The following is a 25323-nucleotide window of genomic DNA, read 5'->3' on the forward strand; positions in this document are numbered from 1 at the left end:
TGTAAACTTTTAAAGGAAAGGGATGAATCAGATTGGTCCACTGGATATTGATGGTTCAACAGTTGAGGATCCTGCTCAGGTGGCTAACAAACTAAATGAGTATTTTGCATCTACATTCACACATCAGGAAGGGGAATGCCAGAGGTGAAGTAAACTCTGGCAGTGAGCTAGATGATTTTGTAATAACTGAGGGGAAAGTGGAGGAGAAATTGTTGAAGATAAAAAAAGGCACACGGGGTGGATGGTATCTATCCAGTTATATTAAAGGGGGCAGCAAAGGAAGTAAGCAAACCCTTAGCCATAATTACGAGAGTTTCTTTGGGCACAGAGAGAGGTACCCATAGACTGGAGATGTGCAAAAGTGACCTCAATTCACAAAGGAGGATCAAAGGCTGACACAAGTAATTATAGACTTGTGAGTTTAACTTCTGTTCCTGGAAAATTAATGGAGGCACTGGTTAAAGAAGCACTGCAGGATCATCTAGACAAGACTTCAGTTATAGCTCGGACACAGCTTGGTTTTGTTATGGGGATAGTCTTGCCTGACCAATATGATTGGATACTATGATGCAGTCACAAAAGAACTGGATGCAGGGAATAACTGTGATATTATATATTTCGATCTTAGAAAGGCTTTTGATAATGTTGCACAAGAAAGACTCCTGCACAAATTGAAGCAGTGTGGCATTGGAGGCAAATTGCTGGTATGGATAAAGGGGTGGTTGAGGGGGAGAAGACAGAGAGTGGTAATCAATGGACACTGCTCCTCGTGGACTAATGTTATTAGTGGAGTCCATCAGGGTTCAGTGTTGGGTCCATTGTTGTTTTCTGTATTTATAAATGATACTGATGATGGTATATCAAGCTTAATGTCCAAGTTTGTAGACGATAAAAATGTTGGCAGTGTTGTTAATGACAGTATGTTGCTGCAACAGGATCTGGAAAGGTTGAGCAGATGGGCTGAGAGATGGCAAATGAAGTTTAACATTCACAAATGTAAAGTAACCCCCAGAGCAAAGGATCTTTGTAACCACAACGTATGATGTGGTTACAAAGGAACTGGATGTAAAGAATAATTTTGATATTTGGATTTCAGTAAACCTTTTGACACTGTTGCACATGGAAGACTACTATACCAATTGGAGCATAATGGTATTAAGGGTAAGTTGCTACAATGGATAAAAGGATGGTTGAGTGGGAGAAGACAGAGGGTGGTAATCAATGGGTGTTGCTCTTCGTGGACTAACGTTATTAGTGGAGTCCCACAGAGTTCGGTGTTGCATCCACTGTTTTTTTGTATATTTATCAATGATATTGATGAAGTTGTATCAGGCTTAGTATCGAAGTTTGTGGATGATACAAATGTTGGCAGGGTTGTTAATGACAGTAATGGCAGTGTGTTACAGCAACAGGATCTAGAAAATTTGGGCAGTTGGGATGAGAAATGGCAACTGAAATTTATCATTGAAAAATGCAAAGTACTGCATATGGGTAGATGTAACCCCAGAGAAATGTACCAACTGTATGGTTAGCATTAGCAATAGCAGAGGCATATGATGCAAGAAAGCAAGCTTATGCAGCATCAGCCAAAAAAAAAAACAAAAAAAAAAACAAAAAAAAAAAACCATTTCCACTTCACCCCTCCCTTCGTTCGAAATACCTGTCTAGGTGAGTTTTAAATTTATTTACGCTATCAACTTCCACGACAAGGGATGGAAGTCTGTTCCACCAACCAACTATCCGCTGGCTAAAGGCAAGTTTCCACACGTCTATCCCACATCTGTCTTTCCTCAATTTGAATTTATGCCCTCTCAGCTGATTATTCTGAACAAGAGGAAGAATCCCTTCAGCATTGAGCATGCTCAAACCATTCAAGGCTTTATACACCTCTATCAGATCACCTCGCTGGTGCCTAGTCTCCAGACATGGTAATTTGCACAACTTAAGCCTTTCTTCATAAGAGCACCCGTTTGTTCCATTCACTAATCTTCTTGCCCTTCTCAGTACTCGTTCCAGCATCTCTACATCCTTCTTGAAATGAGGCCTGCAGACCTGTATACAGTACTCTAGGTGTGGCCTGACCATTGCCTTATACAAGGGAATAATCACCTCCTTATCCCTGCTAGAAAAATTCCTATATATCATTGACAAGACACCATGAGCTACTATTGAAACCAGTCTGCACTGCTCAGAGAACTTCATATCTGCTTGCACAATTACCCCCAGGTCCTTTTCATTCTCTACCACTGTCAGTGTAGTACCACACAGTTGATACATTGCTATGGGGTTGCTGTTTCCAATATGTAGTACTTTACATTTGTCAATGTTAAACTTCATTTGCTACCTTTCAGCCCATCTGCTCAACCTTTCCAGATCCTGTTGCAGCAGCATAGTGTCATTAGTTTCCTTGACAAACCTGCTGACCTTTGTATCATGTGCAAACTCAGACATTAAGCTTGATATACCATTATCAATATCATTTATAAATACAGAAAACAATGGGGATTTTTTTGGCGCATTAGTGACTAAGGCTATAATGCACACAGAAAACAATTGACCCAACACTGAACACTGAGGGACTGCACTAATAACATTAGTCCACGATGAGGAGTGTCCATTGATTACCACTCTCTGTCTTCTCCCTCTCAACCACCCCTTTAACCATAGCAGCAATTTGCCTCAAATGCCACACTTCTCCAATTTGTTCAGCAGCCTTCCATGTGCAACGGTATCAAAAGCCTTTCTAAGATCCAACTATATAATATCAAAGTTATTCTCTGCATCCAGTTCTTTTGTGACTGCATCATAGTATCCAATCAACTTGGTCAGGCAAGACTTCTCCTTAACAAAACCATGCTGTGTCCAAGCTATAACTGAAGTCTTGTCTAGATGATCCCGTAGTGCTTCTTTAACCAATGCCTCCATTAATTTTCCTGGAACAGAAGTTAAACTCATAGGTCTATAATTACTTGTGTCGACCTTTGATCCTCCTTTGTGAATTGGGGTCACATTTGCACATCTCCAGTCTGTGGGTACCTCCCCTGAGTCCAAGGAAGCTCTCATAATTATGGCTAAGGGGTTTGCTTACTTCCTTGAATATAACTGGATAGATGCCATCCACCCGAGGAGACGTTCTTGTGTTTATCTTCAACAATTTCTCCTCCACTTTACTCTCAGTTATTACAAGATTCTCTAGTTTACTGCCAGAGTTGAATACACTTCTGGCATTCCCCTCGCTGAATAACTCCTCATGTGTGAATGTCGATGCAAAATATTCATTTAGTTTATTAGCTACCTGAGCAGGATCATGAACAGTTGAACCATCGATATCAAGTGGACCAATCTGATTCATCTCCTTCCTTCTAGAGTTTACATAAGTAAAGAACTCTTTGCTGTTTTTCTTCGCATCCTTTGCCAAGGATTTCTCGTAATCTGCCTTCGCCTGCCTAACCTCCTTTGTAACTTGGTTACAGATCAACTTTTATCTATCATAGGCTTCTGTGTCATGTGTTAATTTATATATATCCCATGCATTTTTCTTCTCTGTGTCACATGTCTGATTAGTTCATCTGACATCCATTTAGGCCTAAATCTTGAACAATATTTCTTAGTTGGTATGTAAAGCCTAGTAGCTTCCAAGATAAGTTCTTTGAATCCTTCCCATTTTGAATTTTCCGTTGGTAACATCATCAGTTGGTCCCACGGTATAGAATTTAAATACTGACACAGACCATTGTAGTCGCCTTTACGAAAGCAATAACCCTTCCCTTTACACATGATGGTAGTTACATCTTTGAGTAAGTCCCACTTCAGCACACTGTGATCACTGCCACCTAGTGGTTCCTTTTTCTGCAGATTCTTAATGTATGAACAATCACTACTGATAATCAGATCAAGAGCATTACTCCTTCTAGTTGCCTCACAAACATGCTGATGTAGAAAACAATCATCCAATAAATCCACAAAAGCCTTGCTAGTGTGCGAGTGACCAACCCACAATTTGCAGTCAATATCTGGGAAATAAAATCCCCATTATAAGACTTTCTGATGTACTGGCCCACTCTATTTCCCTGTACAGTTTCTTATTATATTCATCAGAGTCGTTAGGCCTATAGCATACTGCTACTCTCAATTTTGATCTCCCAATGCTTATGTCACACCAAACTGACTCGACACTGCACTGTCCAGTGATGTCGACTGGCTTCACTTCCTTGGATTTTATGTTTCTTAACTAATAGCATAACCCCTCCTCCGTTTCTATCCTGTCTATCCTTTCTGTAGACGTTGTACTCCCCAAATTCTAGTTCTGCATTCCTTATATCTGTGTGACACCACGTCTCTGATATTCCAACAATATCTGCCTTTGATGTTTTGAGCAATACCTCAAATTCATCAAATTTATTTACCAAACTCCTAGCACTGGGGTACACGCAAGTATACATGCACCTGTTCCTATTCTTAGCTACCCTAACACAACCTATGTGTTTACTTGTACTGCAATGACTCCCAGCAGTCTCTGAAATATCCTGCATCTTGTTTTCCAGGCTTCTGCTCATTCCAATAGAAGCAGTGCAAGAATCACTTTCACCTCTGCCACTGGCTACTGTTAATCTATTAGTCCTTGTATCCCACCAAGCTAGCAGTTTTCCGACCCACCTACCACTGCCTCGATAGCATCAGCAAATATTCTTGCACCCTTTCTATTTAAGTGTATCCCCTCCCTGTAGAAGCAGTCTCTCCTGTTAACAAGCACAGTCCAGGCTGAAAAAAATTCTACCCCTTGAGCCTTGCAATCTTTCCAGGGCCGAATCGATTGACAAGGCTCTCATCATATACTCCCTCCTATCGTGTCTGGGCAGAATTGCAGACAGTGCAGGTACTACACTTAAGGTGGTAGAAAATGAAAAAGATCTGGGAGTAATTGTGCAGTCAGATATGAACTTATCTGAGCAATGCAGACAGGGTGCCAGGGCAGGTCATGGGGTGTTGTCAATGATACAAAGGAATTTTGTTAGCAGGGAAAAGGAGGTTATTGTCCCTCTGTATAAGGCAATGGTCAGGCCATGCCTTGAGTACTGCGTGGAGGTCTGGAGGCCTCATTTTAGGAAGGATGTAGATTTGATTGAGCGTGTACAGAGAAGGGCAATAAGAGTGGGGGGGGGCATGAAGCGATCCTCTTACCAGGAGAGGCTTGTGTTCTGCAAATTGAGCAGCTGGAGACTAGGCAACTGCGAGGTGATCTGATTGAGGTGTATAAGACCTTGAATAGGTTGAGCACGCTGAATTCTGATGGGATTCTTCCCCTTGTTCAGATTATGAACCTAAGGGGGCATAAATTGAAATTGAGGAAGGACATATGTAGAATAGATGTGCAGAAATTTGCCTTTTGCCAGCGGGTGGTTAATTGCTGGAACAAACTTCCATCTGTCGTTGTGGAAGTTGATAGGTTAAATAAATAAAAGGAGGAAGTGGACAAATATTTAGTGGGGATTGTTTTGTAATTTTTTTATTTTTTTTTTTGGCTGATGCTGCATAAGCTCATATGCTTGCTTTCTTGCATTACATGCCACTACTACTATTTTTTGTTAATGTTACAAGCTTAAATAGTGGTAATTTAATTTTTTCAATAAAATTTTTGAATGTATCAAATATATCAAGACCCCTAGTTCTTTCTTTTCATGAAACCATACCCAGCAGTTCTTCTCTAGTGGCAGAATCATCGAAAGCCATATGAATAAAAACAAGCAATTCAGCTGTATCATTGACATCTGTAGATTCATCCACTATTCGACACATATACTATGCTCTCCACAATGTAACTGCATGAATTTTCACTAGACAAGTGTAGCGGGTGAGTGGCAAAAAGAGTAGTCACATAGTTCAATAAATGAATAACATTTAGATTTTGACTAATCTATTTTTATATATATTTAAAATTCATCACGATCGCCCGAAATTAAAGCCGCAATTGACTTGTTGGCCACCCCTGATATATAAGATCCTCAAGAAAGCATGCAACAGTTTTGAATTATTATTTTTTTATGTATTTGGCTGGCTTTGATGACTTTGGTGTCATTAAGCACACCCTAAAGAAAAATAATCTAGGTATGTAAAAAACAATGTTTATTGAAAATGCTTTCCACTAAGACTAATAAACACAGTTTGTACATTTGCATTTCAACTTTTGTATTTTTACCAATGGTTTGTCATCAGTGTTTTCATTTTCTTATGAATCATTTGACATGATACAACTCAAAATTAACTCAAAGTCAACTGCAATGCTTTTATTGCACAAAATTCTTTAACTTTCAAAATATACTTACGCAAACCAGCTCTAGGTGGGTCAACGACAGCAAGGATATCAGACCCAATAACATGTTGCATAACATCATAAATCACATCTTCTACTTTTCCACAGATAAATTCAGCATTAGTGATGCCTCAAATAAAAAGAGTAGAAAAAAAATTACAGAATTATTATGTAATAATATGATACGCGTCTTTTTTTTTTTTGTTATCTTTGAAGGAATATAAAGTTTCAAGACATACATGCTGTGTTATTATTACATAATAATTAACTAGCAAATGTTATGATTGCTAGGAACTGCTGTTACATGTATGCAAAAGTAAAAAAATAAAGTTCTTTATTTAATTTTCAATAGAAAAGGATATAACGAAGAAATACAAAATCAGAGAGCCTACCCTCACAACAGCAAGTACCCTAACAGATTTTTATGCATAGTCCAATGCAGTTGCATAGCAAGGGAAGTGTCAATTTAATTCACAGCAGTTTTTATACTAATAGTATTAGTAGTGGCAAACAATACAATTAGGCAAGCTTATAACAGCACCAACAAAAAAAAAAAAAAAAAACCCATACACACTTCTCACATGACCTGTCCATCTTCTCTAATAGCTTGCCTAGTTTTTTTTCATGAATTTCGTCAAACTACCTACTTCCACAACACCAGATAGAAGTTTATTCTAACAATAAACTATCCACTGGATAAAGTCAAATTTTTTCACATCTATCCTGCAACCATCCTTCCTCAATTTGAATTTATATTTCCTCATATGCATAGCTGAGTAAGAGGAAGAATGCCATCAGTATTGAGCCTTTTCGATCCATTCAAAACCTTAAACAACTAAATCAGACTCCTCACAGGTGCCTATCTCCAAACACTGCAAATTGCAGAACTGGAGCCTCTCTTGATAAGAGCACCTTTTGTTCTCCTCACTAAACTCATTTGCTCTGCACCCATTCGAATAGATTCATGTTCTTCCTAAAATGAGGCTTCCAGACCTACATACAGTACTCAAGATTGCCTTATACAACAGGATACTCACTTTTTCTCTGCTGGAAAAATCCCTGTATATCACTGGCAAAATGTCCATGAGCTGGAAGCAGGTATTCAAGCAAATAAGTCTGACAGTAAATGCAAGTAAATCTGGCAGGTGAATTTAGACACCTTAAAAATAATGAAAAGCTAAAAGAAAGGAATGAAACCACATGTAATTTCATCAGAGGAGCACCCACACCTGTAAAACCTAGAAAGTCACATTTGCAGAGTGGACTGCTCAGAAGGAGCCAAACATTAACTGGCTCTCCTACACAACTGATGACAGGTGAACCAAGGAAAGCACAAACTTAAATACGAGTCCTCTACAGGCTGGCATAAGAGAACAATGCTACAAAATAAAAATTCTGATGTCAACCAGTGGTGAATCAAACTAATCCAAGCCAAATGAAACGCAAACTAAAGTATACAAAATTATAGAGGAAATAATAAAACAAATAAAATAAAATAAATGAGATCAGCTGAGGCCTATCGCATTTATTAAAATGAAATTAATGTTGTTTATTTTATTAGACTGAGATTTTATTAGACTAATTGGTATTATTATAGTTTAATTTTTTATTTTTTATTAATTCCTTTATTATGATTCTATATACTTCACTCTGCATATCTGAATTTTGTTTGGCTTAGTCAATTCACAATTAGTTGAGAACAAAATTTACATCTTATAGATTCATTTTGTTATGATAAATTTTAGTGGACTTAATGTATTTAATTTTGTGGTTTACTTATTTCACTGTGTTTAAGGTCATAAAGAGGCACCAGTGAATGGCTACTTCTCAATAGTTCACCGTAGAAATATGATTTTTTTTTTTTTTTTTTGGGTTCTACAGATATAGGGACAATCCTGATAAAACCACACCTGAAGTTCCCTGATGACAGGTGAACTAAGGAAAGCACAAACTTAAATACGAGTCCTCTACAGGCTGACATAAGAGAACAATGCTACAAAATAAAAATTCTGATGTCAACCAGTGGTGAATCAAACTAATCTTTCTCTTTCTTTTAGTTTTACATTTTATTCACAAGGTGTCTGTATTCACCTTTTGGACTTCCTTTTGTGGTCTTATGCTTGAATACAAGTATTGGTAGTGCCATTATAGCAAAATGCTGTAGGGTATTTTCTGTTATGAGACAAGTTTCCTAATTTCCTATATTCTAATTTCTTATAGCAAAATGCTGTGGGGTACTTTCTGTTATGAGACAGGTTTTCTAATTTCCTATACAGTAAACCCCCGCTATTCGCGGTATCTGTATTCGCGGTTTTGCATATTCGCGATTGCTGATTTAATATAAAATGAAACCTACAAAAATGTGAATTTTAAAGCGCCGTGAATATTTTCCGCCATAAAAAACATGGGCATGGCTAAAATTATCTTTCCCCGTCAAAACAGCGTTCAGTGGGTGGGGGGAGAGGGGTGATAAAATCGCGAGCGTGGATGTTTCTCGCTAATCCTTGTTCAGTATGTGTTATGCACTTGTCATGGAAGGTTTGGTCGTTTGCTTTTAATTTATATTCTTATAAATTGAATAAATTTATCAATTTATAAACTGATATGCTTACAAAAGTGATAAATCTACCGTTTTGCAGTGTGTTAGTGTAAACAGACTTTTTCGAGTGTGTTAACGGAAGAAAGTGCCTTTATTGTGAACAAGTTCTTTTTTACCCGTACAAAAATATGGCTACGAATAACAAGGGAAATGTGAAAATATCAAAGAAGGTGATGACATTAGCGAATAAAATTGAGTTATTAGACAACATTTCTAATGGTGAAAGTGTCTCTTCAGTGGCAAAATATTATAAAATCAATGAGTCAACAGTACGATCAATAAAAAAATCGGAAGAAAAAATTCGCCGTAGTGCCCGTGAAAACGCGCTAATTGCTTCAAAAATTTGCTCTGTAACTCGTGATGTTAAATTAGAAAAAATGGAAAAGGCTTTAAATCTGTGGGTAGAAGACCGAACTCAAAATAAAATTCCGTTAAGTTCACTCATCATTCGTGAAAAGGCAAAACTTCTTTATCAACACTTTAGCGAAACTGGTGATAGTACTGGCGGATAAGTTTTTTTTGCTAGTTTGAAAGATTTGTTTGAAATATCTAATAAATATTACATTTAATATTAAATTGTTTCTTATTTTCATTTCGATGCCATATGCTTTCATTTCACTATGTACTGTCTACGTACAGTCATATTATGAAGGTACATATAATACATACATAGACAAAATTTTAGACTAGTTTTTCTTATATATTTCGTACTTTGGAACGGAACCCCTTTATTACTATGGGAGCTATAACTCAGTATTCGCGACATTTCTCAGGAATGTAACCCCCGCGAATAGCGGGGGTTTACTGTATTTATATTTCTTTGTTATATTCTTTCCTATTATATAATTGTGGACTGTTGCCAGACACTGAGTGACTGTGACTTCAAAAGAGTAAACATGTGACAAAATTACAACCACAAAAACAATTTAAGGCTGGGGTTCACTCATTTAAGAAAAGTTCAACTGCTATGTTTCAATCTCTTATCTCAACTAAACAATTGTAATTCTGCAATGAATGATGAAGAACAGGTAATAAGAAATAAAGCACTATTTAGATCAATGCAAAAGACAAGACATTTCTCTCTTCATAGGTAAGTACTTCTTTTCCTTGACTAATACACAGCAACCAGTAATCCAAATGCTAAAATTCTTTCCATTAGGTAAGTATGAATAATAAACTTTCTTGATTGTCTTAATGGACAGTTTGTTTTCCATTAACTTTATTTCAAAAAAAATATATTAATTCCATGTCAAAAACTTACATTTCTATTAGAAAACAGGCCTTGAGCTTCAGGCTGCATATCGCTATATACTTTCTAGTAGCAACAGTCAGACTGGTTTAAGTTAAACTTTATTAAAATAACTAGATAGATACATAATTAAAATACTAAAACAGATATAAAATAAAAGCAATAAAATACATAAAAGCGTTAAAATATATATAAAAATAAAAAGCAATAAAAGAGAAGCTTTTGGGGCGAGGTGTCCCTTTATCAGCAAGTCAGTGAATGGTGTGCTGAGTATACATAAACAATGGGTGAAATAACAGAAGCCGACTGGGCATGATCGTAAATCACAACTCTGGTGCCGGTAACACAGTATTATGCACGTGTAAGGAATGCCAGCACTCAACTATTACAATTCTAGTACTGTTACAACTGACTATATGCAGTGCTTCAAGCCATGAGTGCTGGCTGTAATCACATGAATAATTGATGGTTTCAATGATATATGTTAACCTTGGATTTTTTTTTTCATTGTTCACTTTAACAGCTGTAATCTGAATAATGGTACATTATTCAGATTACAGCTGTCATCAAGTCTGACTGTTGCTAGACTGCTGTGCATTAACCTTGCATTATTTTATTTAGCCTTTAATAAATAAGCTCTACTCTACATACATGAATCTGACTGGATACATAGGCTCTATAGTCATAGGCACCAAAATTACTTGGGCAGTAAGAAAAAAAAAAAAAAAAATCCTGCTTAAAGAATTCACAAATTTAATCATCAACCGTAAACATGATACCACTTACCATGATATCCACACATTACTGTATTTTTTATTTTGGAACACATTAAAAAAAAATCTCTGTCATATCTGCTTGGCCACGCATATTCGAGGCATGAGAAAATTTTTTTTTTCCAGTTCAAATGAGTAAAATTTAATACTGCCTATCAGCAACAGATGTTATCATGCCACAGAATAAATATTGAACAGAATGTGCACTCAATGTATTTTTTCAAGTTCACAAAATTTTGACTGATTTTTTTGCATATTTATATATTAGATTTGTTTTTGTTTCCAATTAGTCAGAGAAAAAAAAAAACAATTCAACAATTCTTCCATTTTTCATCTCATCTTATGCAAGATATATCATACAAGTAGTATCAAAGGAAAAAAAAAGAAGCAAGCAAACATTCCACGGTCATGTGCTGCACATAACACTCTTCATCCAGAGATTGTATGTTTTGGAATTGGATTTTGGAACATTTGAATAATTTTCATTATTAAAAGCAAACTTTAGGGATAAAATTTGTAATTTTTTGATTTGGTGAATTGTTGATACCAGTGCATTGTACTGTACATAATTATTATTAATTCATAATAATATATTAAATATATTCAATTTTAATTGTAAAAAATGCCTGGTTATGGAAAACCCACAAAAAAGGAAAGATGATGCTAGTGAATCGGTTTTGGACAAAAACAAAATTAGTGCATTTAAAAAGTTCACAAATTTGAATATCTGTATCTTTGCATCACTGAACAAACCGAAAGAGGTGAATGTGTAGCTGATATTGCATATTGATTTAATATGTTAGGAACAACTGAGAAAGACATTATCATCAGTAATTGTCATTCAATTTAATTCTCAATAAAACTGAGACACTACTCTGCCGACCATTAAAATAAAGAAAGGTTACTTTCCTTCCTCACTATCTACCAGTACTTTTGATAAATGAGCTGCTATTAAATAAAAGGAGACAAACATAAAAGATAACTATAATTCACCTTTTAGATAATCGCAGTGAAAGCACAAAAAAAATCGCTCAGTCACAATTGCTTGGCATCCGGGGTCGGAAGAACCCAAGTGGATTAACAACTAATGAAATTGATTTCACCCTCACTAACAGAAGATATATTGTGAACAATTTGCCATCCTGAACAAGGTGCTGGTCCCAAAGGAACTAGTAGTTGTTGGTGACTCTATTGTCAGGGAAACGGGAAACATGCTTTGTAAAAAGATGGGTGGAACAGGACCAGGGTATGTCTGCCAGGGGCAAAGGTTGATGACATTGTAGAGCGGATATCATCTTTTAAGGGTACAAAAGGTGATATAGTTGTACACATTGGCACTAATGATATTAAGAGTAGAAGACCGGTGGAATTACTTAACAAGTACAGGTCACTGTTGAAAAAAAGCCGTGAATTAGGGGTTGAATTTGAAAGTGTCTGCAATTGGGATGGGATACACTTAAATAGAAAGGGTGCAAGAATGTTTGCTGATGCTATCGAGGCAGTGTTAGGTGGGTCGGAAAACTGCTAGACTGGGGGGATACAAGGACTAACAGATCAATGGTAGAGGTGAAAGTGATTCTTGCACTGCTTCTATTGGAATGAGCAGCAGCCTGGAAAATAAGATGCAGGATATTTCAGAGACTGCTGGGAATCATTGTGGTACAAGTAAACACATCAGTTGTGTTAGGGTAGCTAAGAAAAAGAACAGGTGCATGTATGCTTGTGTGTACACCAATGATAGGAGTTTGGTAAATAAATTTGATGAATTTGAGGCATTGCTCAAAAAATAAAAGGCAGATATTGTTGGGATTTCAGAGACGTGGTGTCACACAGATATAAGGAATGCAGAACTGGAATTTGGGGGAGTACAATGTCTACAGAAAGGATAGACAGGATAGGAAGGGAGGAGGGGTTATGCTATTAGTTAAGAAACACATAAAATCCAAGGAAGTGAAGCCAGTCGACATTGCTGGACAGTGCAGTGTAGAGTCAGTTTGGTGTGACATAAGCATTGGGAGATCAAAATTGAGAGTAGGAGTGTGCTATAGGCATAATGACTCTGATGAGTATAATACGAAACTGTACAGGGAAATAGAGTGGGCCAGTAAATCAGAGAGTCTTATAATGGGGGATTTTAATTTCCCATATATTGACTGGAATTTGGGGGCTGGTCACTCACACACTAGCAAGGCTTTTGTGGATTTAGTGGATGATTGTTTTCTACATCAGCATGTTCGGGAGGCAACTAGAGGGAGTAATACTCTTGATTTGATTATCAGTAGTAATTCTTCATGCATTAAGAATCTGCAGATAAAGGAACCACTAGGTGGCAGTGATCACAGTGTGCTGAAGTGGGATTTACTCAAAGAGGTAAAGGGAAGGATTATTGCTTTCGTAAAGGCGACTACGATGGACTGAGACAGTATTTAAATTCTATACAGTGGGACCAACTGATGATGTTACCAACAGCATTCAAAGAAGCTACTAGGCTTTACATACCAACTAAGAAATACTGTTCAAGGTTTAGGCCTAATGGATGTCAGATGAACTAATGAGACATATGGCAGAGAAGAAAAATGCATGGGATAGATACAAATTAACACGTGATACAGAAGCCTATGATAGATACAAGTTGATCTGTAACCAAGTTACAAAGCAGGTTAGGCAGGCGAAGGCAGATTACGAGATATCTTTGGCAAGAGATGCAAAGAAAAACAGCAAAGTGTTCTTTACTTATGTAAACTCTAGAAGGAAAGGGATGAATCAGATTGATCCACTTGATATCAATGGGTCACTTGATATCAAGGAGCTTGATGTCATCCTGCTCAGGTAGCTAACAAACTAAATGAATATTTTGCATCGACATTCACATATGAGGAGTTATTCAGCGAGAGGAATGCCAGAGGTGTATTCAACTCTGGCAGTAAGCTGTAGAATCTTGTAATAACTGAGAGTAAAGTGGAGGAGAAATTGTTGAAGATAAACACAAGAAAGGCACCTGGGGTGGATGGGATCTATCCAGTTATATTAAAGGAGGCAGCAAAGGAAGTAAGCAAACCCTTAGCCATAATTATGAGGGCTTCCTTGGACTCAGGGGAGGTACCCATGGACTGGAGATGTGCAAATGTGACCCCAATTCACAAAGGAGGATCAAAGGCTGACACAAGTAATTATAGACCTGTGAGTTTAACTTCTGTTCCAGGAAAATTAATGAATGCACTGGTTAAAGAAGCACTGCAGGGTCATCTACACTAGGCTTCAGTTATAGTTCGGACACAGCATGGTTTTGTTAAGGGGAAGTCTTGCCTGATGCTGCCTAAGCTTGCTTTCTTGCATCGTATGCCTCCACTAATACTAATGCTAAAAAACTAAGAAGCTTTAATTGTAACCCCATCAGAAGCATAATATGTAGATTGAAAGAAGAATTAGATAAAATGTTTGGGAGAAGTAGATAAAACATGAAGTTATAGATTTTTTTTCCTTTTTCTTTTTCTTAATTTAAGAACAATACAAACCTACCATTCTGTAGTGCATTACTTCTTGCATTTTCAACAGCCTGTGAACAACATTCTATTCCAGTCACCCTGCTGACTACCTGTAATAATAGAATAATAAAGATTTTCTGATAAACACTATAAAAGGTTATCAATATTCAGACATCTTAATGATGTCTGAATACACAGTAGTAGTGATTTCACTGAAATTGTGATAAATACAATTCCATAGAACCTTAAAGGTGCTCAACTTTTTAAAAAAATTTTTCTTTAAAAAGTTTTAGGTTTATTTTAAATCTGTTTAGTATATACAAATGCTTGTTCTTTTACTAATGGATTTCAAAGCTTTCCAAATTGAATTTTGATTAATTTGATTTGACCACATTTGCAAATTGAATTTTGATTAATTTAATTTGACCACATTTGCAAATTGAATTTTGATTAATCCTTTAGCAAGTCCAAATGTATATACAGGGTGTCCTATGCCTTTATGTTGTTACTTCTGAAGGTGATATTTGGGGTCATTCTGAGTAAAAAATATAATGATAGCATGGGTCCAATCCTCAACAGTTATGGATCGATGAGTTTTCAAAATGTAGAGATAATTGTAAATTGATAACCACTGCCCACAGCAGCATGTATCCAACTATGGGCTGCAAGTTGAGCACCTTATAGAACCTATAGACTAGTAATGAGCATAATCGAGAGTCAAAATTGAAATAATTGATTATACCACTTTCATAATTGTTTATATGCATATCAGCTGATTATGAAATCATTACTGCTGTTGTTGATTTGATTTCGTAAAATAGAATTTGCATATAATATATTATGAAAATGCCATTATCAATTATTGAAATAATCAATTATTAATCATTCGATTATGCCCATAGCCTACTATAGACATGGGTAGCTATCTCATAGAACCTATAGATATGAGTAACCAGTTGGAATTCTGTCAACAGTTCATGCACACCCCCCAAATGAATTAATATACACTGAGCGGTCACTGAATTATGACCACCCACTTAATATTTGATGGGTCCTCCTTTTGCCCTCAGTACAGCAGCCATCGTGGCATTGATTCCACAAGATGTCGGAAGTGTTCGGGAGGCCAATCAAGCTGTATGTAATGCGGTCAGAAATGCAGGTATGGAGGTGATTGGTGTACCCAGACACCTGATATGCATTTCCATAGTGTCCCACAAGTGACCTATGGGATTGATATCGGAGGAGTACCCACAATCTGTCCTTTATCAAAGTCCGATAAATCCTTCCTTTTATCCATCACACTCAGAATTTTACTACATACTGAACCACTGACACCTTCGACTAACTCCGCACTCTCGTACCTCACATGGTCAACGGGTCACATTCAGTTTTCATAGGGTGGTCATAATTCAGTGATCATTCAGTGTATATTTTGTTCACTGGAGAGGCACATTTTACTTGTGACAGTATGAACAACAAACTTCATTTATAGGCCCATAAGAATACATACAGAACAGTTAAATGTGGTGTCCTTCCACCAGATTTGTTTATTCTTTAAACAATGTCCTCCATGACAACATCTGATGTCATTTAAGCTGGATTTTGCAAAATGAACTGTCACCACTCTTTGAGTACAGCCCTCTGTAAACATGACTGCAGTTGTACTACAAACATGACATATAACTACACTTCAGTTTGGATATGTCATGGTTATCTGAATGAATTGGTTCAGTAACATATGGATTTGTTATTGTGGTTTGTTCAATTAGCTGCTGCATTCACTGAAGGGCAAATACAAAAGATATACTACTTCAGTGAATTTTTGGTGTCACAAGGCATGTTCATAATGCAGTCCAATTGCGCATTACATGTTTTATAGGGAAATGAGCAAGGTTGTGCATTCAAGCTGGTGGGGCACAGCTTGAATTTTGAAAATTAATGTAGGTTAAACCACAAACTGTACAATGTAATAATTTTTAGATTTTTTCAGTGCCATGTACAATTGTAATATAAACTTTTTTTGTACTATACTTCTGTACAATGTAATTATTTTTCTAATACAGTGTTCAAAATTCGAATGAGCCAACATTTATTTATTATTATTTTTTTTTATGCTGGTGCCATCAAATGATTACTGGAAGTGACAGTTATTGTGACCACATTTGCAAATTGAATTTTGATTCTATTAATTGGCAATTCTAATAAGCGAAAATCTGAGAAATACTATCCACAGGCTATAAAATGAAGATATAAAGCACAAATCTACACTTTTATTACCTTACCAATTAACAAAATTAAATGATATGTGAAAATCAACAAACAAACTGAACAACAAACCAAATGCAATCCAACTAGTCTTGCTGAAAAGGGAGAGTGCTGGCAGCAAAGAAACGATGTTCAAAAATGGTGCAGCAAAAAGTAAATAATTACTTATTCGTATTGAAATCTATTCTGGAACTGTCAGATCTCAAATGGTTGTGGAACCTTGCCTTTTTAACAGATATATGTGAACACCTCAATTTTCTTAATATGAAACTATAAAAACGAGACAAACTTGTCAATGAATTGTATTATAATGTCAAAGCTTTTGAAACAAAACTGGAGTTATTTAAAAGCCAACTACTTCAAGAATAATTTTTCACATTTTCCATGTTGCGATAATTTATTTAAAATATGCCTAGTTGTAATTTTTCCACTGCAAATTTTGTTCAAAATGTTAGTTTGTTGCAAGAAAATTTTGCAGATAGATTTTCTGATTTTAAAAATAATTCAAAGGTGTTTGAACGTTTTCAAAATCCGTTTGATGTACCTGTCAACGATGTTGATGAGAATTTACAATTAGAGTTGGTAGATCTTCAATCTAATGATGCACTGAATAGAATATTTAAAAATAAAAATCTAATTCAATTTTATTCATCATTATTCAAGTCAGATTATCCAAAAATTAAAAATTTTGCAAGAAAGGTTTACAACAATTTTTGGAAGTACATGTGTATGTGAGCATATCTTTTCAAAAATTAAATATGTAAAATCAAAAAATACAATTTAGTCTAACTGACCCGCATTTACATGACTTTTTTAAGAATTGGAACTAGTACTTTAAAACCAGATATTATGAAACTTAGTCACACACAACCACATTCATCGCATTAATTATAATTTTGTTGTATTACTAACTGTATTTTTGTGATTAGTACAATAATCACAAAATCCGTTTGTGATAAATAAGTTTAATTATTACAGTTAAACTTATTTATCACAAATTAATTATTAAGTTTAGTCATTAATTATTATTAAGTTTAATTAATTATTACAATAAATAAGTAATAATTAATTTTGTTGTATTACTGACTGTATTTTTATAATTAGTACATTAGATAGTATGAATCAGAGCTGTAATACTCAATATGTTCTACGTTGATAATGATATTAGTAAATTAATAAGAGGAGTTTACCTCAATATAGTACGTGGAACACTTCCGTATGATACCCTCCAGAAATTAAAACGGAAAAAACGAAAAAATCGACAACTTACCGGTACATTAAAGTAAAATATAAATAATTAAAGTAAATTATAAATAATTAAATAATCAATTTAACACAATTCAAAATCAATTCAAAACAATTAAAATTCAAATTAACGCAATTAAAAGAATCTAACGAAAATATTCAAAACGATTTTCCTTCCTTACTTTTGAATCGTTTTGAATATTTTCGTTAGATTCTTTTAATTGCGTTAATTTGAATTTTAATTGTTTTGAATTGATTTTGAATTGTGTTAAATTGATTATTTAATTATTTATAATTTACTTTAATTATTTATATTTTACTTTAATGTACCGGTAAGTTGTCGATTTTTTCGTTTTTTCCGTTTTAATTTCTGGAGGGTATCATACGGAAGTGTTCCACGTACTATATTGAGGTAAACTCCTCTTATTAATTTACTAATATAATTAGTACAATAAATAAGCAATAATTAAAATTTGATATAAACAAACTGGCATATTTTATATTACATATCCATTGATTTATTTTTGAATCTGTAGATATAGGTAAATATAAAATTTGTTTCTCCGCATAAAATGAAAGTTATGTAGAGAATGTAGTTTTCAGTAATTAGGAATTTTCTTCAGCCCGCCAAATATTCCAAAAATTCATACATGGCCTGCTTCTATAAAAGTTTGGGGACCCCTGGTATAAGGCACGGGAGAGAAGCGAGGAGTTGGAAGGGATGAAAGTGTAGATAAAAAAGGTGAAGATAGCAAGAGATTAAGGATAGTAGGAACATTCGTATCACCCTCGTATTTATTTATTATTATTATTTTTATTTTTTTTATTGTTAGTTATTGGCGCATCGGCTTCTGTGGCCATAATGCATCTCCCAAAGTTTTTGCATTACTCTGATCCAAGCCCGAGGCGGGATTCGAACCCACGACATTTGGGTTGCCAGGCAGGTACTTTACCCACACCCTCGTATTGCACTAATAGCTTTACGAACAAAGTTGAGGAGAGAGGAGAGGAGTGTTGTATTATCATTGTAATAATACGATAAAAAACTAAGTAAAAGATTAAAGATTACTGGAGCTAGCTGAGATCGTAAAGCCCATCCTTTCAGTACGAACCCTGACTGAGAGAGAGAGAGAGAGAGAGAGAGAGAGAGAGAGAGACAGAGAGAGAGAGAGAGAGAGAGAGAGAGTAGAAAAAGGAGACTAATACCAAATGCTTGTGTTGTAAGAAGCCAAAAAATAATAGGAGCCGAAAACAAAAACTGACAGACTTTACAAAAAAGTAGATAGTTATTAGCATAGAGGATAAAATAGAGGATATCTGGAATTTTCAGGTTGGAAACTGGAGAATTTCTATCCAGGTATCTGGATAGAAATTCTCCAGTTTCCAACCTGAAATTTTATACTCTATACTAGTGACTATCTACTTTTTTGCAAAGTCTGTCGGTTTTTATTTTTGGCTCCTATTTTTTGGCTGTTATTTTTCGGCTTCTTACAATGCACGCATTTGGTATTAGTCTCTTTTTTTTTCCTACTAACTCTCTGTCACGGCTCTTACTAAAAGGATGGGCTTTATAATCTCAGCTAGCTACAATAATCTTTAATATCTTTTTCTCAGCTTTTTATCTTTATACATTCTACTTCCCCCTTTTCTCGTTTGTAAAGCTATTAGTGCAATACAAGGATAATACAAACATTCCTACTATCCTTAATCTCTCACTATCTTCACCTTTTTGAAGTGAAACTTCTTTAGGCGCACTCCAGACAGTTTTCAGATGGGAGTAACTTGCTTTCGTGGAATGACAAAAAATGTAACGAAAAGGCAACCATTGCCATAACTAAACACATTACAGATACTCTGAACAGCTAACTGTTGTACTAGGATAGATGCTTAAGTTTTTGTGTGATCACCAATGTTAAGCAGTGTTAGGCTCGGTTAGTAATTGTGAGGCTGACCACCTGGCAATAAATGGTGTAATTCACTTTTTCTTTTGTTAACCTGCGTAAAATATTCTTCCGATTTTCACATATCACTTATTTTGTTAATTGGTAAGATAATACAGTGTAAATCTGTGCTTTATATCTTTACTTTTATAGCCTGTGGATAATATTCCTAATCTTTTTGCTTTGTAATCAAGGCACAAAGGAAGTTAGGCAGGTGAAGGGAGATTATGAGAAATCTTTGGCAAAAGATACAAAGAAAAACAGCAAAGAGTTCTTTACTTATGTAAACTCTAGCAGGAAAGGGATGAATCATATTGGTCCACTTAACATTGATGGTTTGACTATTAATGATCATGGTCAGGTAGCTGATAAACTGAATGAGAATTTTGCATCTACATTCACACATGAAGAGTTATTCAAGGAGAGGAATGCCAGAAGTTTATCAAACTCTTAACAGGGAGCTAAGTTATTTTGTAATAACTAAGAGTAAAGAGGAGTATAAATTGTTGACACCTGGGGTGGATGGGATCTATCCAGTTATATTAAAGGAAGCAGCAAAGAAAGTAAGCAAACCCTTATCCATAATTAGGAAAGCTTCCTGGGACTCAGGGGAGATCCCCATGGACTGGAGATGTGCAAAAACACAAAGGGGATCAAAGAGTGACAAGGTAATTGCAAACCTGTTAGTCTAACTTCTGTTCCAGAGAAAATACTGGAGTCTGGTGTGGAAGCGATGCAGGATTGTCTAGACAAAACTGCAGTTATAGTTCATACATAGCATGGGTTTGTTAAGGGGAAGTCTTGTCTGACAAATCTGATTGCATACTATGATGTAGTCACAAAGGAATTAGATGCAAAGAATAATTTTGATATCATATACTTGGGTTTTAGGAAAGTTTTTGATACTGTGGAACATGGAAGACTACTGTACAAATTGGAGCAGTATGGAATTAAGGGCAAGTTGCTACAATGGATAAAGGGTGGGTTGAGTGGGAGATGGCAGAGAGTGGAATTAAATGGATGCTGCTCTTTTTGGACTAATGTTATTAGTGGAGTGTCACACGGTTCGGTGTTGGGCCTGCTGTTGTTTTGTATATTTATCAATGATATTGGTGAAGGTATATCAGGCTTAATGTCCAAGTATGCAGACGATACAAAGGTTGTCAGGGTTAGTTTTTTTTTTTTTTTAATGAAAACCCAAACATGAGAGGTATTAGAACCTATACTACTTAGTGCTGTGCATGGGCTGTAAGTAGTAGTAGTGGCACATGATGCAAGAAAGCAAGTGTAGGAGCTTATGCAGCATCAGCCAAAAAAAAAAAAAAAAAATCACACCATTCCCTCCAAATGCCTGTCCAGTTCCTCCTTAAATTTATTTAACCTATCAACTTCCACAACGACAGATGGAAGTTTGTTCCAGCAATTAACCACCCGCTGGCTAAAGGCAAATTTCCGCACATCTATTCTACATCTGTCCTTTCTTAATTTGAACTTATGTCCCCGTAGGTTGGTAATCTGAACAAGTGGAAGGATCCCATCAGAATTCAGCGTGCTCAACCCATTCAAGGCCTTATAGACCTCAATCAGATCACCGCGCAGGTGCCTAGTCTCCAGCCACTGCAATTTGCAGAACTTAAGCCTCTCTTGGTAAGAGAATCCCTTCATTCCCCTCACCAATCGTGTTGCTCTTCTCTGTACACGCTCAAGCAAATCTACATCCTTCCTAAAATGAGGCCTCCAGACCTGTACGCAGTACTCAAGGCGTGGCCTGACCATTGCCTTATACAGAGGGACAATCACCTCCTTTTCCCTGCTAGCAAAATTCCTATATATCATTGACAAAACACCATGACCCGCCTTAGCAGCCTGTCTGCACTGCTCAGAAAACATCATATCTGACAGCACAATTACTCCCAGGTCTTTTTCATTTTCTACCACGTTAAGTGTAGTACCACACAGTTGGTACGTTTCTCTGGGGTTACTTCTACCCATATGCAGTACTTTGCATTTGTCAAGGTTGAACTTCAGTTGCCACTTCTTAGCCCATCTGCCCAAATTATCTAGATCCTGTTGCAGTAGCACACTGCCATTACTGTCATTAACAACCCTGCCAACCTTTGTGTCATCTGCAAACTTCGACATTAAGCCTGATATACCTTCATCAATATCATTGATAAATACACAAAACAACAGTGGACCCAACACCGAACCCTGTGGGACTCCACTAATAACATTAGTCCACGAAGAGCAGCACCCATTGATTACCACCCTCTGTCTTCTCCCACTTAACCATCCTTTTATATCCTTTTATCCATTGTGGCAACTTACCCTTAATACCATTCTGCTCCAATTTGTACAGTAGTCTTCCATGTGCAACAGTGTCAAAAGCTTTCCTGAAATCCAAGTATATGATATCAAAATTATTTTTTGCATCCAGTTCCTTTGTGACCACATCATAATAAACAATCAAATTTGTCAGACAAGACTTTCCCTTAACAAACCCATGCTGTGTTTGAATTATTGCTGCAGTCTTGTCTAGATGATCCTGCAATGCATCTTTAACCAGCGACTCCATTATTTTACCCGGAACAGAAGTTAAACTAACTGGTCTGTAATTACTCGTGTCACCCTTCGATCCACCTTTGTGAATTGGGGACACATTTGCACATCTCCAGTCCGTGGGAACCTCCGCTGAGTCCAAGGATGCTCTCATAATTATGGCTATGGGTTTGCTTAGTTGCTTTGCTGCCTCCTTTAAAATAACTGGATAGATCCCATCCACCCCAGGTGCCTTTCTTATGTTTAACTTCAACAATTTCTCCTCCACTTTGCTCTCAGTTATTACAAAATCATTAAGCACACTGCTACAATTTGATAACCTTCTTCCATTTTCAAATTGTAATAATTCCTCACGTGTGAATGTAGATGCAAAATACTCATTCAGTTTGTTTGCTATCTGAGCAGGATCATCAACAGTCGAACCATCGATGTCAAGTGGACCAATCATATTCATCCCCTTCCTTTTAGAGTTTATATAAGTAAAGAAATCCTTGCTGTTTTTCTTAGCATCTTTTGCCAAAGATTTCTCATAATCGGCCTTCGCCTGCCGAACCTCCTTTGTGACCTGATTACAGACTAGCTTATATCTGCCACAGGCTTCTGCGTCACCTGATAATTTATATGCATCCCATGCATTTTTCTTCTCTGTCACGAGTCTCATTAGTTCATTTGATAACCATTTAGGCCTAAACCTTGAACGATATTTCTTAATCGGTATATAAAGTCTAGTAGCTTCCACGATTAATTCTTTGAATGCTTCCCACTTAGAATTTACTGTTTGTAACATCGTCAGTTGATCCCACTGTACTCCCCTTTACGGAAGCAAAAACCCTTTCCTTTACCCCTGACGGTAGTTACCTCTTTGAGTAAATCCCACTTCAGCACACTGTGATCACTGCCACCTAGTGGTTCCTTTATCTGCAAATTCTTAATACACGAATGATCACTGCTGATAACCAGATCAAGAGTGTTACTTTCTCTGGTTGCCTCTCGAACATGCTGCTGCAGAAAACAATCATCCAATAAATCCACAAAAGTCTGACTAGTTTGTGAGTGACCAACCCCCAACCCACAAGTTCCAGTCAATATCTGGGAAATTAAAATCCCCCATTATAAGACATTCTGATTTACTGGCCCACTCTATTTCTCTGTACAATTGTTCATTGTACTCATTCAAGTCATTAGGCCTATAACACACTCCTACTCTTATTTTTCCTTTCGCAGTGCTTATCTCACACCAAACTGACTCAACAGAGCACTGTTCATCTATATTAACTGGGTGCACTTCCTTTGATTTTATGTTTTTTTTAATTAACAGCATAACACCCCCTCCCTTTCTGTCCTGTCTATCCTTTCTGTACACATTGTACTCCCCAAATTCCAGTTCTGCATTCCTTATATCTTTGTGACACCACGTCTCTGCTATCCCAACAATATCCGCCTTTGATGTCTTGACCAACACTTCAAATTCATCAAATTTATTTACTTGAGTAAATTTATTTTATTTATTTAATTTATTTAAGTTGAGAAGATGAAAGAAGAATGGGATTCTTGAGAGATGAAAGTGATTTTAATGACAGTAATGATAGTATGCTACTGCAACAGGATCTGGAAAAGTTGAGCAGATGGTCTGAGAGGGCAACTGAAGTTTAATATTGACAAATGTAAAGTACTGTATATGGGTAGCAGTAACCCCAGAGTAATGTATCAACTGGGTGGTACTACACTCAGGGTAGTGGGGAATGAAAAGGACCTGGGGGTAATTGTGCAATCAGATATGAAGTTTTCTGAGTAATGCAAAAAGGCTGCAAGAGTAGCTCATGGTGTCTTGTCAATGATATACAGGAATTTTGCTAGCAGGGATAAGGGGGTGATTGTCCCCTTATATAAGGCAATGGTCAGGCCACAACTTGAGTACTGTATACAGGTCTGGTGGTCTCATTTTAGGAAAGATGTGGTGCTGCTGCTGCAACGAATTCAGAGAAGGGCAATGAGATTAGTGAGTGGAACACAGTGTTGGTGTTACCAAGAAAGGCTTGAGTTCTGCAAATTTCAGCTTCTGGAGACTAGGACCCGCGAGGTGATCTAATTGAGGTGTATAAGGCCTTGAATCAATTGATTAAGCTCAATGCTAATGGGATTCTTCCCCTTGCTCAGATAACTGACCTGAGGGAACAAAATTCAAATCAAGGAAAGAAAATTGCAGAATAGATGTGAGGAAATTCACCTTTAGCCAGCGGGTGGATGATAGGGGGAACAAATTTCCATCTGTTGAAGTTGACGTCAGCAAATTAAATAAGTTAAAGGCAGAACTAGAGAAACATTTGGAATGAATGGATGGGTGGGTGAAATGGGAAGGGTGTTTTTTTTTTTTTTTTTTTTGGCTGATGATATATAAGCTTGCTTTCTTGCATCATATACCCTGCTAATGCTATTAGAATCGCCGTCAATAGAATTAAAATTCAATTCATAAACATGATCACAATAACTACATATTGTATAGTGAACGGTATTTTGTTATGGAGTGTTCATTGTAAAGTGATTTCCTCGTACAGTGAACCAATCATAAAGTGAGGGGGGGATCCACTGTAGTGAGCATTGTAAGGCAATTGTACACATGCAATGCGTTCATGGATTGATAAAAATTGTCAAGAAAATGCACCACAAAATGATTCATCTCCCCCCCCCCCCGCACCATTGTACCACTGTACAGACAAGAGCAATGCATTGGCCCACTAGGCGCCTCCGTAGCCAGGTGGGAAGGAGCAGCAGTGCGTAGCACACACTTCTTGATTAGACCGGGGTTCGAGCCCGTGACCACCAAATACGGAGGATGTGGAAAGGTCAGGGAATTACCACCGCATATATTCCGGAGCAATATGGCCTTAGTTGCTAATG

The 25323-nt window shown here is 36.6% G+C and overlaps 1 protein-coding gene across 4 annotated transcripts in view; it reads right to left on the reverse strand.

The window, feature by feature from the left end:
* Window positions 1-25323, reverse strand: part of LOC150085768 (tRNA (uracil-5-)-methyltransferase homolog A) — a 488197-nt gene that overhangs the window by 76904 nt on the left and 385970 nt on the right. For all 4 annotated transcript variants that reach the window (XM_090374238.1, XM_090374237.1, XM_090374236.1 and 1 more), the window contains exons 11-12: window positions 14451-14526; window positions 6324-6440 (exon numbers count right to left, since the gene is read on the reverse strand). In XM_090374238.1, the coding sequence (XP_090230364.1) occupies window positions 6324-6440; window positions 14451-14526 (193 nt within the window). The remainder of the gene's footprint in view (window positions 1-6323; window positions 6441-14450; window positions 14527-25323) is intronic.

The sequence above is a fragment of the Mastigoproctus giganteus genome, chromosome 5, assembly GCF_048544385.1.
Source record: "Mastigoproctus giganteus isolate SK-2022 chromosome 5, ASM4854438v1, whole genome shotgun sequence".
Classification (NCBI taxonomy): Eukaryota; Metazoa; Arthropoda; class Arachnida; order Uropygi; family Thelyphonidae; genus Mastigoproctus; species Mastigoproctus giganteus.